This window comes from Tenrec ecaudatus, chromosome 13, assembly GCF_050624435.1.
Source record: "Tenrec ecaudatus isolate mTenEca1 chromosome 13, mTenEca1.hap1, whole genome shotgun sequence".
Lineage (NCBI taxonomy): Eukaryota > Metazoa > Chordata > Mammalia > Afrosoricida > Tenrecidae > Tenrec > Tenrec ecaudatus.
Genome location: NC_134542.1, coordinates 101846096 through 101861955, shown reverse-complemented (window position 1 = coordinate 101861955; position 15860 = coordinate 101846096). Strand labels below are relative to the sequence as shown.

The 15860-nt window shown below is 38.4% G+C and overlaps 1 protein-coding gene across 2 annotated transcripts in view; it reads right to left on the bottom strand.

Annotated features, from left to right (window-relative positions):
• Positions 1-15860, bottom strand: part of CNTNAP5 (contactin associated protein family member 5) — a 1091618-nt gene that overhangs the window by 774090 nt on the left and 301668 nt on the right. For both annotated transcript variants that reach the window (XM_075529285.1, XM_075529286.1), the window contains exon 3: positions 6305-6498. In XM_075529285.1, coding sequence (XP_075385400.1) covers positions 6305-6498 — 194 coding nt within the window. The remainder of the gene's footprint in view (positions 1-6304; positions 6499-15860) is intronic.

Below are 15860 nucleotides of genomic sequence, written 5' to 3'. Positions count from 1 at the left end.
TTTATTCCATTCAGTGCCAGATCAGAAACTCTCCAAATTGGGGTTGTAGTCATGAATATTTGTGAGTGAATATAAGAGAGTCATCCTTGCAGAATTCTTGCAAAAACTGAGGTGAACTTTTGAAAATGAAACAAATCTGCTACCTATCGATACAGCTTGAGCTAGGTTTGTCTCATTTATCAAAGCAATTAAAATGCATAATACTTCATGTCATCTGAAAGTTGAGGATTTACAAATACCAAATCCAAGTCTGCATTTCAGACACCCTCTATTCCTCTGAAGCATCAACTTCAATTAAGTCAATACTTGATGTTTTTAGGTATTGATTTTTTCTGAAAAAAAAAAATCACACAGAAAAATTTTAAAATTCTGAAGTTTGTTATTGCTTCCATTTTGTTTATAAAGTTTAGCTCAGGTAATTTGATTTTATCATTTTAAATTTTAATAAAAGAAAACTTTCAAGGTGATATATTTTATCCATTAGCATAATGTGGTGGAAGTATATATGAAAATTAGCTACAAATCAGATTTCATCTAGTTCTTTGAAGCATTCCCACAACCACACTTAATCTCTAGATGTGAGCTCCCAGGGGTCTAGGCAGCTTCAGAATGTTTGAGCGCTATTCCCGCATATGCAAACAGAGCTATGGATAATTGGTGTCTTGTCATTTTTCAATTTTAGCAACATGTGAACTTAACAATAGGGCTCACGATTATTCTTACAGAGTTTGCCTGGCAAGCCAACATTTAGAACAAGATAAGTAAATGATATATCTGAAAAGTAACAAAAGCAATTGAAGCAAAGGAGAAATAAAAGACAATGTGCAGTCAAGCATATTAAAGAGTCGGTCTTAGTTTTGAATTCTGGTACCATCCATTTCTCCTTCTGTGAAATTGGATTGGTCTCTATGACCCTTATTTGTGGTAATGTTATTCATCAAAGTTAGCTAGTTAGTTAAAACAGTCATTTTTTAGCTTTTCATTTTGGATTACAAATGTAGTGTGTAGTAGATGTTCAGTAGTTTGCAGTTTCCTCAACATCAATGCACTCATTATTGAAAGCACATTTCATCTGGATTTGAGTCTTGCTTATAAATGATCCCTGATGTCCCAGTGGGTTAAAAGTCAGCTTTTAACTAAGGGATCTGAGGTTCAATCCCAATAGAAACCCTTCAGGAAACAAATGAGGCAATCCACTGCCATAAATATACCCATCTTGGAAGCCCTGTGGAGCAGCTCTCGACCCTTCTGTAGAGTCACTGTGACTCAGATGCAACTGGAATATAGGAGGTGTCAGTCCTATGAGTGATCATGTCTCCTGTGGAATGCTACTATCAGGTGGAAGTGAGAACACATCTCCTTTCATCATTTTTCCTCCTACTGCTAGCAGAAGGCAGGTTAATCCTAAATTCGCCCCTGCAGCATGGAATGTATCTCTGGGGTGCTGAAGCTGGCATGCCTCACCTTACTGCACCCAACACATTCTGATTCTGAAAGTGTGCTGAAAGCAGGTGACTCACTCCGAAGACAATGAGACCCCAGGTTTTACAGAAAGGTAGACCTAACAACTCACATTTGCAGGGCAACCTGAAAACACAAAGAAATGAAGCCACAGTTGTTTCTGATTGAAAATGCCAAGCAAATAATCCCACATTTATTTGGCGGTCTGAAGTACATTTAAAAGCATTAAATAGTTCTTCCAAATTGAAGGTGCGCTTATTTCTCAGTGAAAACCAGTAACACCCACAGCAAAAATAACGACAAAAACTAAAACTTTATGAAGGCTTATCCAGGAGATGAAAATCACAAGGACAATGAGATATTACCTTATGTCCACAACAATAGTCTAATTAAAAACAAGCAAACAGACAGCAACAAATGTTGGAGAGAGCAGAGCGATTAGAACTCTTTGACGGTGCTGGTGGGCTGATATGAATGATACTTCTCTATAAATGGAGTATTCTGTTGGAAAACCTCTTTTTGGAATGGGTACAAATGTGGATCTCTTCCAGTCAGTTGGCCAACTAGCTGTCTTCCAATTTTCCTGGCATAGATGAGTGAGTGCTTCCAGTGTTTCATCAGCTTGTTGAAATATTTCAATGGGTATTCCATCAATTCCCGGAGCCTTGTTTTTGGCCAATGCTTTCAGTGCAGCTTGACCCTCTTCCCTCAACACCGTTGGTTCTTGTTCGTATGCTGCCTCCTCACATGGCAGATTGTCGACAAGTCTTTTTGGAAGAGTGATTCTGCACAGTGACTTTACAGCTTCTCTGGATGCTTCTTTCATCATTCAATATTTTCCCCATAAAATCTCTCAATATTTCCACCCAAGGCTTGAAATGTTTCTTGAGCATGTTAAGTTTAAGATATGCTTTCTGTGTTCTTCCCTTTTGGCTTTCTAACGCTAGTTCTTTGCACATTTCATTATGCTATTTGACTGTCTTCTTGCACTGCCCTTTGAAAATTTCTATTCATCTCTTTAACTTCCTTTCTTCGTTTGCGTTAGCTACTCTTTGGTTAGCAAGTTTCAGAGTCTATTCTGATATCCACTTTGATATATTCGTTGCTGGCATTTTAATGACCTTTAGCTTTCTTGATTCGTGATGTCCTCCCACAGGTCATCATCAGGTCTTTGGTCATTGGTGCTCAATGTGTCAAGTCTGTTCTTGCGATGTTCATGAAATTCAGGTGGGGCAGAGTCAAGGTCACACTTTGGTTCTCATGAACTTGTTTTCATCCTCTTCAGCTACAGCCTAAAGTTACGTATGAGTAATTGATAGTTTGCATGGAATATTATGCACGCCTAAATTGAAAAAAAACAGTGATGAAGCCACGAAACACCTCATGACACAGATGAACGTGGCAAACATTATGCTGAATGAAGTCGGCAATCAGAAAGGACAAATGTTGTATGAGACTACTCCTATAAAGATAAACACTAAAGCAAAATCAGGTCTCTCTTCTCTGGTCCTGTAATTTTCTCATCCAGTCTCCTAAACCACGAGCTGGTATGCCTTCCTCATGCTCATTAACCATGCATCACCCTTTTATTTATACATCTTAAAAAGACTTTAGCATCATCTCAGTTGGGGGGCATTTTCTCATGTTTCAAGAGATGAGGAATACAAATAAGTGCCTGCCCTTATAATATTGTTCTATGGTCACTCCAAACCAACAGATACTTCTCCAAGGAAGCTCAATGAAGTTTAAAGAAAATTAATGTCAACATATGGGATTGTAGGGGAGATGGGTGGGGGCAGTAGGGCATGCCTATCTGGGAAAAGGTGATTTGAATTCAGTTGGAAACCATGTTGGGCAAATTGCCATTACACAGATAGACCTCCCCCCCTCTGCCCACACAAAGGTAGAATATGTCTGGTATTATGTTCCTCATTAGTCACATTTGACCTAGTTTCCATCTAGCTAACTGCTATGGACAATTGGAATTTTAAACTATGTACTTTTGAGGTAAATAACATCCTTCATAGGCCACATCAGAAGGATCTGACTTGTAAACTTCACCAAGTGAACTTGACATTACTTGAGACAAATTAAAGGAAACACCTAATTGAGAAAAGAAGATGACCACTAACAAGCTTATGTATATGGAAGTCATTGTATTTTGGCTCAAATCTCTTACTTTCAGGGAGCCCAATAATGGCAACCAAAGACTACCATAGATTAGGCATTTTCATACTCTGAATATTAAATAGATGTTTATACAAAGGTAAGTGAAAAGCAATTCCTATTTGAGTTACAATTCATAAATGATATGGTATATGCCTGTGTTCAGTAGGTGGTTTCAGACAAATTCTCATGGTAATATAATATACTTGTATTAATCTTTCTTGAGATCCTTACAAAAATGTCCAAACAAAATACTGGATATCTAGGGGTGTGTTAGTCTGAGTTGAGTATAAAAACAAACTTATAGACACTCATGTGTATAAGAAAGAGCTTTATATAAAGAGCAATTTTATATTAAGAAAACATCCCAGTTCAAATGAAGTCCATAAGTCTGATGTTAGCCTACACCAGTCTATAAATTTCTCTTCAGACTCACACAAAACTTGCAATGACACTGAATGCAAGAAGATCGCAGGCCAGTGCATGGAAAGTCTTGTGGATCCAGTGGCAGTGGAAGCATCTCAGCACTGGCAGGGGTCTCCATGTGACTCCTTCAGCTCTAGCACAGCTCCACATGTCTTGTCCTGAGGAATGGCTCAAAGGGAGTGAGCGTGTGTCCCACCTCCAATGAGCTATTTATTTCCTTAGCACCTCCACATCAAGCTGTGACTGATTGACAGACTAAACTCCACCCATTCACTCGTAACAGTCTCAAGTTGACGCCAGATAGTGCCACAAAGGGGCTCTGCTGAGCCAGGGAAAACTAAGAAATTGATTTCAAAGAATAACCATGACAGATTTTTTTCAAAATAGCACAGATGATCCCAGGGCTTATAAAAGAAGTTTTAGGAACATCAAAAGCTATCCAAGATAGTTATGTTACATACTTTCCCCCATTATGGCAATGTATCTGCTTATTTGTGAGTATCATTTCTATGAGGATTTCCTTGAGAAACTGCCTTATCTTTCTGCCATCTTTTATTAATCAAACTCAAACAATATTTAAAAGGAACACTATATAATCCTTCAGAAGTGTATAGACCCACACAGAGGATATGTAGAGAAATGATATCTTGACATTCTAATATTTTTGCTTAGTAAAAGCTTCCAGGAAACTGTAATTACTTCTGACTTACCTTCTAACTTTTCCAATGGAGTTGTAGTTAGTTTGCTAGGTTCCATCAAGTTGGGTTCAATGCATAGCACACTTTATGTATAATAAAACGAAACACTGGCTGGTGCTGTGCCATCCTCAAAATTGTACCTATGTTCGAGCCCATTGTTGTAGCCATGATGGCAATCCATCTCATGGAGAACCTTCTTGTGGTCCACTGTCCTTCTACTTTACAAAACATGATGTGCATCTGTGGGAACTGGTCTCTCCTGACAACATGTACAAAGATGTAAGACGAAGTCTCACCATCCTTGCCTCTAGGATCACTCTGGCCATACTTCATCTAAGATAGATAGGTTTATCCTTTTAGCAGTTCCCAGTATGTTCAAGATTTCTTGCCAATACAACAATTAAAACACATCTATTCTTCTTCACTCTTCTTTATTCATAGTCCAACTAAATGAAGTAGCCACATAAAAGGAGCTTTGGTGATGTAGTGGGTTTCAAGGTGAGCTGGTAATCTCAAGGTTGGCAGTTCGAACCCAACTTCTTAGGGGAAAGATGATGCTTTTTGACCCTGTAAAGACTTGGAGCCTCTGACATCCCAAGAAGGAGTTCTATTTTGTCATGTAGCATCTCATGAGCCATAATTAACTAAACAGTAGTATTTTAGTTGATAATACATATACAAACAAGCGTAATTTGAAATTCTAATTGGCATTGATTTAAGGAGAGAGTTGACTAGAAAGACATTAGAAAACAGACTATGCAATAAATTACAAATCATCACATTCTAAGAAACAGAATTTGATGATGTTTCTTCTACAGTAAAATCTTCATAAATGAGCAGATTATTTCATCGCATTCAGGGCTATCTAGTGTGCTCTCCAGCGTATTTGTGTCCTGGCTCTCTTCCCCTTCCTGTATCCTTGTTAACTGAGCGTCTTTCACCTCCATGGTAAAGATAAGAGTTTGGGTCTTGTGGTGGGGAAGGAATGTTCATTTTCATAGTTGGAGCTAACTTTTATTTACCCCAAACAAAATAGTTTCCAATCATAGAATAATATTTGATATTTGTTTTGTATTTGGTACATTTTCAATTGTTTACAAATCTAAGAAGCTACTCAGCACAGGGTATGAGTACAAATTCCGGAGTCATGATACACAAATTTGGAGACTTGATCCAGTTATATACCTGAGAAAATTGTTTCAGGACAATGTATATAAAGTACCTGAAAATCAATAATCAGTAAGTAAATAAATGATTTGTAAATAAACATGATCTCATTAATAATTGGACTCTGGTGGTTTACTGATCTCTTTTAGTGTATGAAGAAACATAAGCCCAGAGAACGAATTAACAAAGTTCCAAAACTGAAGGAAAACACTAACTCATTTACAATAGACATTTAATTTCCCTAAAATGGGTCATATTTGATTTTTTATGAGTGGGTACTTAATAATTACGAAGCTACCAATGATCTGGGCAAAGACTTATGGCAGGTATCTTCACTGGTTACCATTAGCACGTTTTAATTCACTAGATGAGAAAAGATGTCCTACCCAGATGCTGTCTTCTTGCTTGTATTGTTTCCAGTTGTGTCCTGTGTCACTGAACATCAGACTGTAACTTGTCACCCAGTCAGAGCTTCCATATCTTCCCTGTGTGGCAACAGCAGTTATCTCTACTCGGTTTCCCAGGTCCACCTGGAGCCACTGTTGAGCATCAGAATCTGCTGGGGACCAACCACCGGATCCTGAAAAAAAAAATCAGAGATGGGATTGTTGTATGTAATAAATCTTGTTGCTAAAACTTTCACCTGTCAAAGAGAAATTCAAAGGGAAATAAAACATTTACAACTGAGTTATCATTGCCACAAACATGCCCCATCTCTCTACCTGGTACTTTATCTAACATACTATCTCCATCTTCTTCTTTGACCTAATTCTTTTTCATGGCTTAGGATTCGTGTGAATTAGGAACCATCTCAAATGCTATTTTATTCAGGAGTCTTTCTTTCTTCACTCTTAATGGTTTTCATCATGTGCAAGTTGTTTTGCTGTTTTAATTTCTTAAAACCTTATCCTCTGATTGAAAATGTGTATGGACGTCTTTTGCTAGACCTACAGACCCTTTGTACCTCCTGTCCCCATTCCTCTTTCCTCACTTCCTCTCTTTTGCTATCTTCTTTTCTGCTCATGCATACTACGAACCTGTTATGTTACAGATGTTTTCCTGGGAATACACAGATGAAGTAACACTGACCAGGCCTTTGAGGGAATAGCATTCATTGATTCAAAAGATGCTCACTGGGTGTCAAAAACATGCTGAATGCTGAGAGAAAAACATGCAAATAAATATTTTCTATGAAAAGCTTTCAGGGAATTGAGTTGGGAGGACAGAAGCACAGCAAACAGAGTGCCCTGTGTGACCAGGAGGGATTTCTAAAGAAAGTTATGGCAGAGTCAATATATGTAGCCTGTACAGGCTTTTCTCGGGAAAACAAAATGGGAATGCAGTAGGCAGCAAGCAGGGCAGAAGGGACAAGCTATGCAAAAATCTCAAAGACCCACGAGAGAGTTGGACGTGTTCTCAGACCTACATGTGATTTGGTATCGCTGACACAGAACCATTGTAATTAGATTAAAAGCAGTCTCTAAGTACAAGGATAGCACACTTTTCTACATTTGGATTTATTTGCAGAAGTACTATCTCTCACTGCTACAACTTTCAAGTGTCCGAGAGAAATTAGCTCTAGCTCAGGTGGTAGGTTTGGGGCTGAAATGTATTATTTTCATTTCAAATAGGAACAAAAAGTAAATATTCATTCCTTCTGACCCCAAAGTTTAATTTTATTAAAGGCTGTGGTGGAGTGTCCAGAATGTCTTCATCAAAGTTGAAAGTTGCCTTCCTTAGGGCACCAGGTTGGGAGTTAATTAAAATATTTAAATTGAAAACATTTAATCCATACCCTTCTTTTTATTTGGAGCTATGTCATTGAAAGCCAGTCTAATGATGCCCTTTCTAATTTTTTACCACCTTAAGAGGAATCCGTTGAACTTCACTGTGGTAACTGGATGTTTTTCAAAACTCTGGCATCTAAGGGAGCCATAGTTGATCTTTTTATGTGATTGGCACTAATTTTCTTCCAATTTGAAGCTAATTGCCATTCTTAGTTCTTTTCAAATCAACTCTATTCATGGTGATCTCATGCATGCAAAGCAGAATGGCTACACACAGTTGGTAAGAAGGTGCCCTTTTGGAAGGAAATTGTCGGACCCCACTTTTCAAGTCATCTCTGGATGGGTTGGACCACCAACCTTCTTAGTCAACAATCTATTCCTGCCACCGGACCACTTGAAATTAGCTAGTACTTAGTTGCCTTTGTTTGACAAAGGTTTTTAATCCCTCTGGGATTCAAATACATGGAAAGGTTGGGAATATGATAAGCACACACTGGGGAGCTTATCACTGTGAATACATTGGCAGATATCGCTGTGTTCATTAACATTCATGCTGTCTTCCATCCGGGGTCTTAGGATTGTAGTGAATTCCTGTCCTGATGCATTTCTCAACTTCTCTTACTCTCATGCAAGGGGAAGTCAAAGAATATGGTTTAAAGTTCATACAGGCATAGGTTTATTCCAAACAAAATGTTTCAAACATGTCTCTCTGACCAGTGGACAGCTAAAGACAAATGTTCTCAGTAATACACTTGCCTTATTTCCATTAGGGTTCCTTCAAAAACAATGTTCCAATCAAGACTGTGCCTTCTGAGGGGCTCAGCCGGGCCAGTTAAATAGCAGGCAGAGCGATCTGTTCAGAAGGTTATGGGGAATGATTTGGGGGATCTCAAAAGGAGTAATCTTGACAGACTTTCTCAAAGGGCACTGTATGATCAGAGGAGTTTATAATGAAGTCTTAAGACAATTATAAGCTTCACTGGGGAGAAAAAAGGCCAGGAGATGTATGCCAAGTTTATTTCCCTTCATGACAAGGCATTTGATCATTTCTTAAGGGCAGACGGGGTGCCCTATGAGAATTCACTGAAATGCACTTGATCTTTGTCTTTCAAATCCCACCCCTCCAAAAAAAAATTCAAAGACCATTTAAAAGAACATTTTATTGAGTCTCTCAGAGACTTGGTATAAATTGGAATGCTCAGAATTTTTCAGTAAAGGGCTAGAGAGATAGAAACAGCACCTGCAGGAGTGTGTAAGCTACAGTGAGGATATGGAAGCAACAGTCGCTTCACATTTTAATACTGTTTGTTTAATAAAGAGCATTATGATTTTGTAGCAATAGTTTTTTTTTTACTTACTCTCATAGGTCTGGTTAAACTATCAAATGCTCTACAATTAAAAACTGTGAGTGGGAATTAGATGTGTCTGCTACAGGCAAGCATGCTTCTTCTTAACTGCTTTCAGCCTTCTATCACTGACCCCTCAGATGCCAACACGAGGGAAGAGCTGCTACATGGGTTGATCCTGGGCCCCAATGCCATCACTTGGAGGAAAACGCCCACCTCCTTCGACTCTGGTCCTGAATTATAATATGAGCAAGAAATAAATACTATTGTTCTTATACCAGTACATATTAGAATCTTTTTTGCCGTGGCAAGTTAGTACACTTTAACACAAATATGATAAACTGTAACAGTGCTATTATTATACAATAATATGTTGCAAGTGATGTCCAACAAGTTTAGATACTTGGTGTTCAAACAAAATCTTGGTAAATCCAATTATTTCAGATTAATTTGCAACAACAAAAGTTTCTAAAATTCTAGTTAATCAATAAAAAATTATTGTGTTAGTCTGGGTTGACAAGAGAAACAAATTCATAGACACTCCTATGTGTGTCAGAGAGAGTTTTATATCACTGAGCAATTACATATTGAGAATAATCCCAGCCCACTCCAGATCAAGTCCATCAATCCGATATTAGCCCATATGTCCAATACCAATCTATAAGGTCCTCTTCAAACTCACGAAATGCATGCAATGACACCAAATGCAGGAAGATCACAGACAAGTGGGTGGGATGTCTTGTGGTTTCAGTGGCATTGTAAGCATCTCAGTGCTGGCAGGGGTCTCCACGTGGCTTCTCTGTCTCCAGAAGTCTGGTTCCATCAGCCTCTCACCATGTGTCTTCTCCACAGGGATGTCTCTCAGGGCAGGAACATGTGTGCCACCTCTAGAGAGCTATTTCTCTCTCTGGTGCCTCCAAATGAGGTCATCAAGCCACAACCTGATCGACAGGCTAGACTCCACCCCTTCACTCTGAATCCTCAAATTGACACCAGATTGCATAACTGCCACACCAGTGTATCTTTATAAGGTGAAAGAGCACTCTGCCTGTATTTATGTGTCTTATTGCATAGAGAATATGTGGAGTAATTTGACAGATGGACAGTTTTTGTGTTGCCATCATAATATAAGAAATTGGAATTCTAAAGGGAGATCCATTTATCTTTAATCGCAATGGTTCTCAATAAGACATCAGTGTTGAAAATAACTTCTTAGTTATACTTTAGGGTTGCTCTTTCATGTCTCCTACTAGGGTAGAAATTTATGCGGCGGAGTAAGGAAGAAAAAAAGACAAAGAATCGTCCCTAGTACCACCACATTGCAAACAACAGGATCAAAAAAGAATGGCCAAACTTAATTGTAAAGAGAAAATAAAAGAGGGAGTGCCAAAAATTAATTGTTCAAATGTTTCTGAAGAAGGCCACATCTCCCTTCTGCTTATAGTTAAAATCTTAGCATGTTTTTGTTGTTGTTGTCACATGACATGCATTCCGTTCCAAGTCATAGTAACTCTATGTAAAAAAACTATGAAACATTGCCTGGTCCTGCATGATGTTCACAATCATATTCTTTTTGAGCCCATGGTTGCAGCCAGTGATTCAATCTATCTGCTCTCCAATTTTTCCATAAACTGTCTACTTTCATGAACATGATGTCCTTTTCTAGGACAGACCTTTCCTGATAAATGTCCCAAAGTGCTTGAGATGAAGTTTCTCCTTCCTTGCTTCTAGTGAGCCTTCTAGAAGGCTGCACTGCTTCAAGACAGATTTTTTGATCTTTTAGCAGTCCATGGCACTTTCGCCATCCTTCCTCAGCGCCATCATTCAAAGGCATTGACTCTTCTTTGGTCATCCTTATTTAACATCCAATTTTCCCACACACACAAGGCAACTGAAAATACTATGGCAAGGATCCCTGGAGGTGTAATGGTTATGCATTAGACTGCTAACTACAAAGTCAACAGTTTGAAACCACCAGCTGGTCCAAGGCTTTCTACCCCCATAGAGAGTTACAGTTCCAGAAACTCACAGGGCAATTTTCCCTGCTCTATAGGGTGGCTATGACTCAGAATCAACTACATGGCTGTGAGTTTGGGATCAGTCACATCTTAGTCCTCCAAGTGTTATCCTGGCTCTTCAACCGTTTAGAGAGGTCTTGTGCTGCAGATTCATCTAATGGGATATCATTTGATTTCTTGTCTGATGGTTCCATGAACATTGTGGATGCAAGCAAGATGAAATCCTTGACACGTTCATTTTCCCCCCATTTCTTATGCTGCTATCTGTTGGTCCAGTTGTTAGGTTTTTATATTCTTTATATTGAATTAGATTCCACACGGAAGACTGTGGTCTTCCAAACTTTTAGCATACCAGCCTGTGTGATCTGCATAGCAAAAGTTGTCAAAATACCATCTTCCCGTCCTCTTACCCCAGTCTTCTTCAAACAGTTCAGCTTCTAAGATTACTTGCTCAACACACTGATGGAATAAGTATAGGGACTGGATACAGACCTGACACACACCTTTCCTGATTTTAAACCATGCAGTGCTGCCTTGTTCTGTTTGAACAACTGCCTTTTGGTACGTGTTTAGGTTCCGCATGAGCACAATGAAATGTTTTGGAATTCCCTTTTCCCCCAAGGTTATCTATAGTTTCTTATGGTCCACACAGTCAAGTGCCCTGGCACAGTCAGTAAAACACAAGCACACATCTTTCTGGTATTCTCTGCTTTCAGTCCAAAGCATCTGACTGTGCTCTCTGAGTTTTGCTTGGATCGCTGGCAGCCCTCTGTCAATGGACCACTGCAACTGCTTCGAATGACCTGCAGCAAAGCTTTATTTGTGTTTGATACTAATGATTCTTTTTAGTACTTTCTGCATTTGCCATGGGTATAAATATGGATCTCTTCCAGTTGTTTGACCAGGTAGCTCTCTTCCTATTTCCTTGGCATAGTTCAGGGAGTGCTTAGTTCGTCAATAGCCTGCTGAAATGTTTCCTGGAGTCTTCATTTTTGTTAATGCTTTTGGTGCAGCTTGGATTTCTTTCTTCTGCACCATCTTTAGATCTGTTCTTGATTACATGCTATTTTTGAAATTATTTAATGTTAATCAGTGCATTTTCATAAGGTAGCTCTGTATTCATTCTATATTTTGATGCTTCCAGCATCATTCAATATTTTACCTATGGAACCATTCAATATTTAAACTTGATGCTTGCATTTTTCTTCATTCTTTCAGCTTGATGTGTTCTGAGCATTTTCTTCCTTTTTAAGTTTTCAAACCTCAGTTCTTTGCACATCTCATTATAATACCTTACTTTGTCTTCTCGAGCTGCCCTTTGACATTTTCTCTCTAATTTTCACCTCATCATTTCTTCCAATTTCTTTAGCAATTCTATGTTCAGGAACACATTTCTCCTCTAAGATCCACTTTGATCTTTTCTTTCTTTCCTGTATTTTCAATTATCTTTTGCTTTCTTCATGTATAACATTCTTGATGCCATGTCACAGCCTGTCAGGTCTTCTGGTATTAGTGTTCAATAAATCAAACCTATTATTGGGGTAGTCTTGAAATTTAAGTGGGATGTACTGAGGACCACACTTTAGCTCAAGTAGAGCTATTTTGATTTTCTCCAATTTCAGCATGAATGTACAGGTGAACAGTTGATGTCCTGCTCCACAACAATGTCCACGACATTTAATTATTTATTATCTTTATACTGTCTCCCTATAAATGTACTCGATTTGATTCCTGTGTTTTCCATCTGGTGAAGTGCATGTATATATTTTATGTTGTTGAAAAAAGGTATTTGCAATAAATAAATTACATTCTATCACGAGGCCTGTAGCTTCATTTTTATCATCAGTGTCATATTTCCCAACTTCTATTCCTTCATCTTTGTTTCCAACTTTCTCATTCCAATTGAAAATAGGGATTAATGCACCTTGAGTGTACATTTTATAAATTTCAGATTTAAGAAGTTGGCAGAATTCTTCAGTTTCTTCATCACTAGATTTAGTGTTTTGTATAATAATATATTTACTGGATTTCCTTGTATGCTTATAGCTATTATCTTATCCCTCAAGACAGGTAATGAAATCTTCTATGTGGCTATGAATATCACACCATTTCTCTAATTTGGGATTCCTGACACAGTAAACTATATGATTGTCCAATTTAAAATGTCTAATCCCAGCCAATTTTAGCAACTAAGGCCTACGCTATTGATCTTTATGCATTAAAATCTACAAACCCCCCAGGGACAGTTTTATTCTACTCTATAGTATCACTTTGAGTTGGAATTGACTCAGTGACAGAGAGTTTGAATTTTGAACTGAATACCTAGGATATAATCTTTATGCATTCCATTTCCCTTTGATGACTTCCAATTTTTCTAAATCCATACTATGTACATTCCAAGTTCTGTTACTAATAGACATTTCAACTGTTTCTTCTTATTTTAAACCATGTCCCCTCAGTAAATGGAGGCACCAGAGCTGTCCTTTATCCCTGCCAATCTTGCCGTGCCTGCTGACAGAAGGCAGCGCTACCTCAGTCATATTCTGAGCACCTTCCACCTGAAGGGCTCATCTTCCAGAAATTTATCAGAAAATGCCCCACTGCTATTCATAATGTTTGCCGTTTCTAATCCTTCAGAAGTCGATATCCTATTGCTTCACCTTAGATCATTAGTTTGGAAGCTTTTCTGAATCTCATTCACTTGTTTTAAAATATTAATCCCCCTGAAATTAACCAAAAGAGAATCACTGCTGTTAGCATTTCTTACTACATCAAATTAAGCTCTTTAGCTTATGACATTCAAATGTAGGGAAGCTATCTGGGTGATAATTGCCAATGATTCTTTCCCTACTCTTGAGGATGTTTTCTGCATTAATCTAACCAGCAAGCCACCCAGGATTGCCAAGGCTGCTGTAGCAAACAATTCGTTCCTTCCACCCACCAATGATGAGTCTCTTGAAGACCCTCGTTGTAGTTGTTCTAAAGACACACCATGTTCTCCCTCACTTCCAATTTCTGACTTATATTCAACATTTTGGGGGATATTGCATGCAAAACTTATATATTTGGCAATTGAAGATGTTAACTAAGACATTACTACCTGTACCTGTAGCTGCAGGATCAAAGGTTCTGACAGATAATTTCACAAATCCTGCACTTTCAAGTAACATCTGAATATATAAAACCAGAAATAGTTGCTCCCACTTATATTTTTATAGGCCCTATATTTTTTAATAGAGTTTGAAAGTTTGTTCTCTTTATTTTATTAGACCCCCAAATTATCCCTAGGAGGTAACCAGAAAAAAATCTGCTGATTCAGCTCTACAAATGAAAACACGGGGTCTCAGATAACTCAAATACTATGCCTTATTTATTCTAGTACAGTCTAAGCCTCGTACCACGCATTCTGCATTATTTGATGTATGGGTTAAGGTGGAGTAAGGAGAATGTTGGACAGAAATTGAGAGACTTGGTTCAAGTTCCTATTTGATGAAGTTTTATGAATATTTGTATTTTTTACTTAATTTGCTAGAGTTCAACCACTTCTATATAACCAATATTACCAATAAAGCCCATGACAAGTAAGTTTTTCTCCACACAGAGCAGTGTAGCACCACCCGTCTGGGTTGGGAAGAATATATCCTTTACAGGGTTGAAAGCTTCTCCTTTCTCCCAAGAAACAACTGCTCAAGTCAACATGATGGTGTTGAAGTTAGTATTCAAAGCACAACCTACCCTACCCCAAGGGCTCCTCTTTGGTTGTATTAAAGAATAGATCTCCACGTGTGTGTCATTAGAAATAATTGGTGATCTAGTGAGAACGCACATACAAACCCCTCATTCCACTGCCTGTTGCCTCTCAAGAATATAGCCTCGAGTATATCTGATATGTATTTGATAGAAAGATACTCTATTGCCTTAATTAAAGTTTTCTATTTTACATCCATGGGTTCTAATATCCATTGCCATGGCAACACAAAACTTACAGGGAAAATTCATGATTAAAAGGTTTTTTAAAGAAGTGAGCAAGTTGGAATGCCAGTGAGAAAAGCTCAGGGTTGAGTTGTTTATCAAGATGTGTTATGATGTTCTGTCAGATCTGCTAATGAATACCACTCTGCTACATGCCTCAATCTGAAGACATTCAGTTTAAGTTCCCTGGATCAGCAAACCCAACTTCCTGAATTAAGTGCCCAGAGACATCTCATTCCAGTAAGCCACAACACAAAAGTACGCAGTTCCATTTCCTGGGTCAACAAGCTCAACTTCTACAATGAATGGCCCAGAGACACCCCACTACTCAAGCCAGCCTCCTGCCCCAAAGCCCTCAGTTTTACTTGTCCATGGACTAGAGGTCCATCACTCTGTTCTATGCTCTGGTATCTCTGATGGTGTAGTTGTCACCTGTATCCTGAAGTTTCACTATGCAAATATTTTGGGTCCAGAAAATGTGCTCCACTCCTGCTGGTTATAAGATCCCCACCCCTTTTATTTCTCAGATGGCTCATTATGCACACAGAAGGATGGCATTCCACAGAATCCTAGTCACAACTATTCACACAGGAGAATCTTATTATTATCGTCTCAAACATTCTTAACAGAACTATGCAAGAAAAGAGTGTTTTGTGGGAGCTAGAGACTTTGGGTGAAAGAGCCACATTAAATAACTAATTACCAATGAGGGTACATAGGATCATGTGAGTAGCTTGGGAAACATTAGATGACATGGCGTCAAGGGTTTCAATACTGGCATTTTACTTATAAGAGGTACATTATCTATTTGGTGTTCCA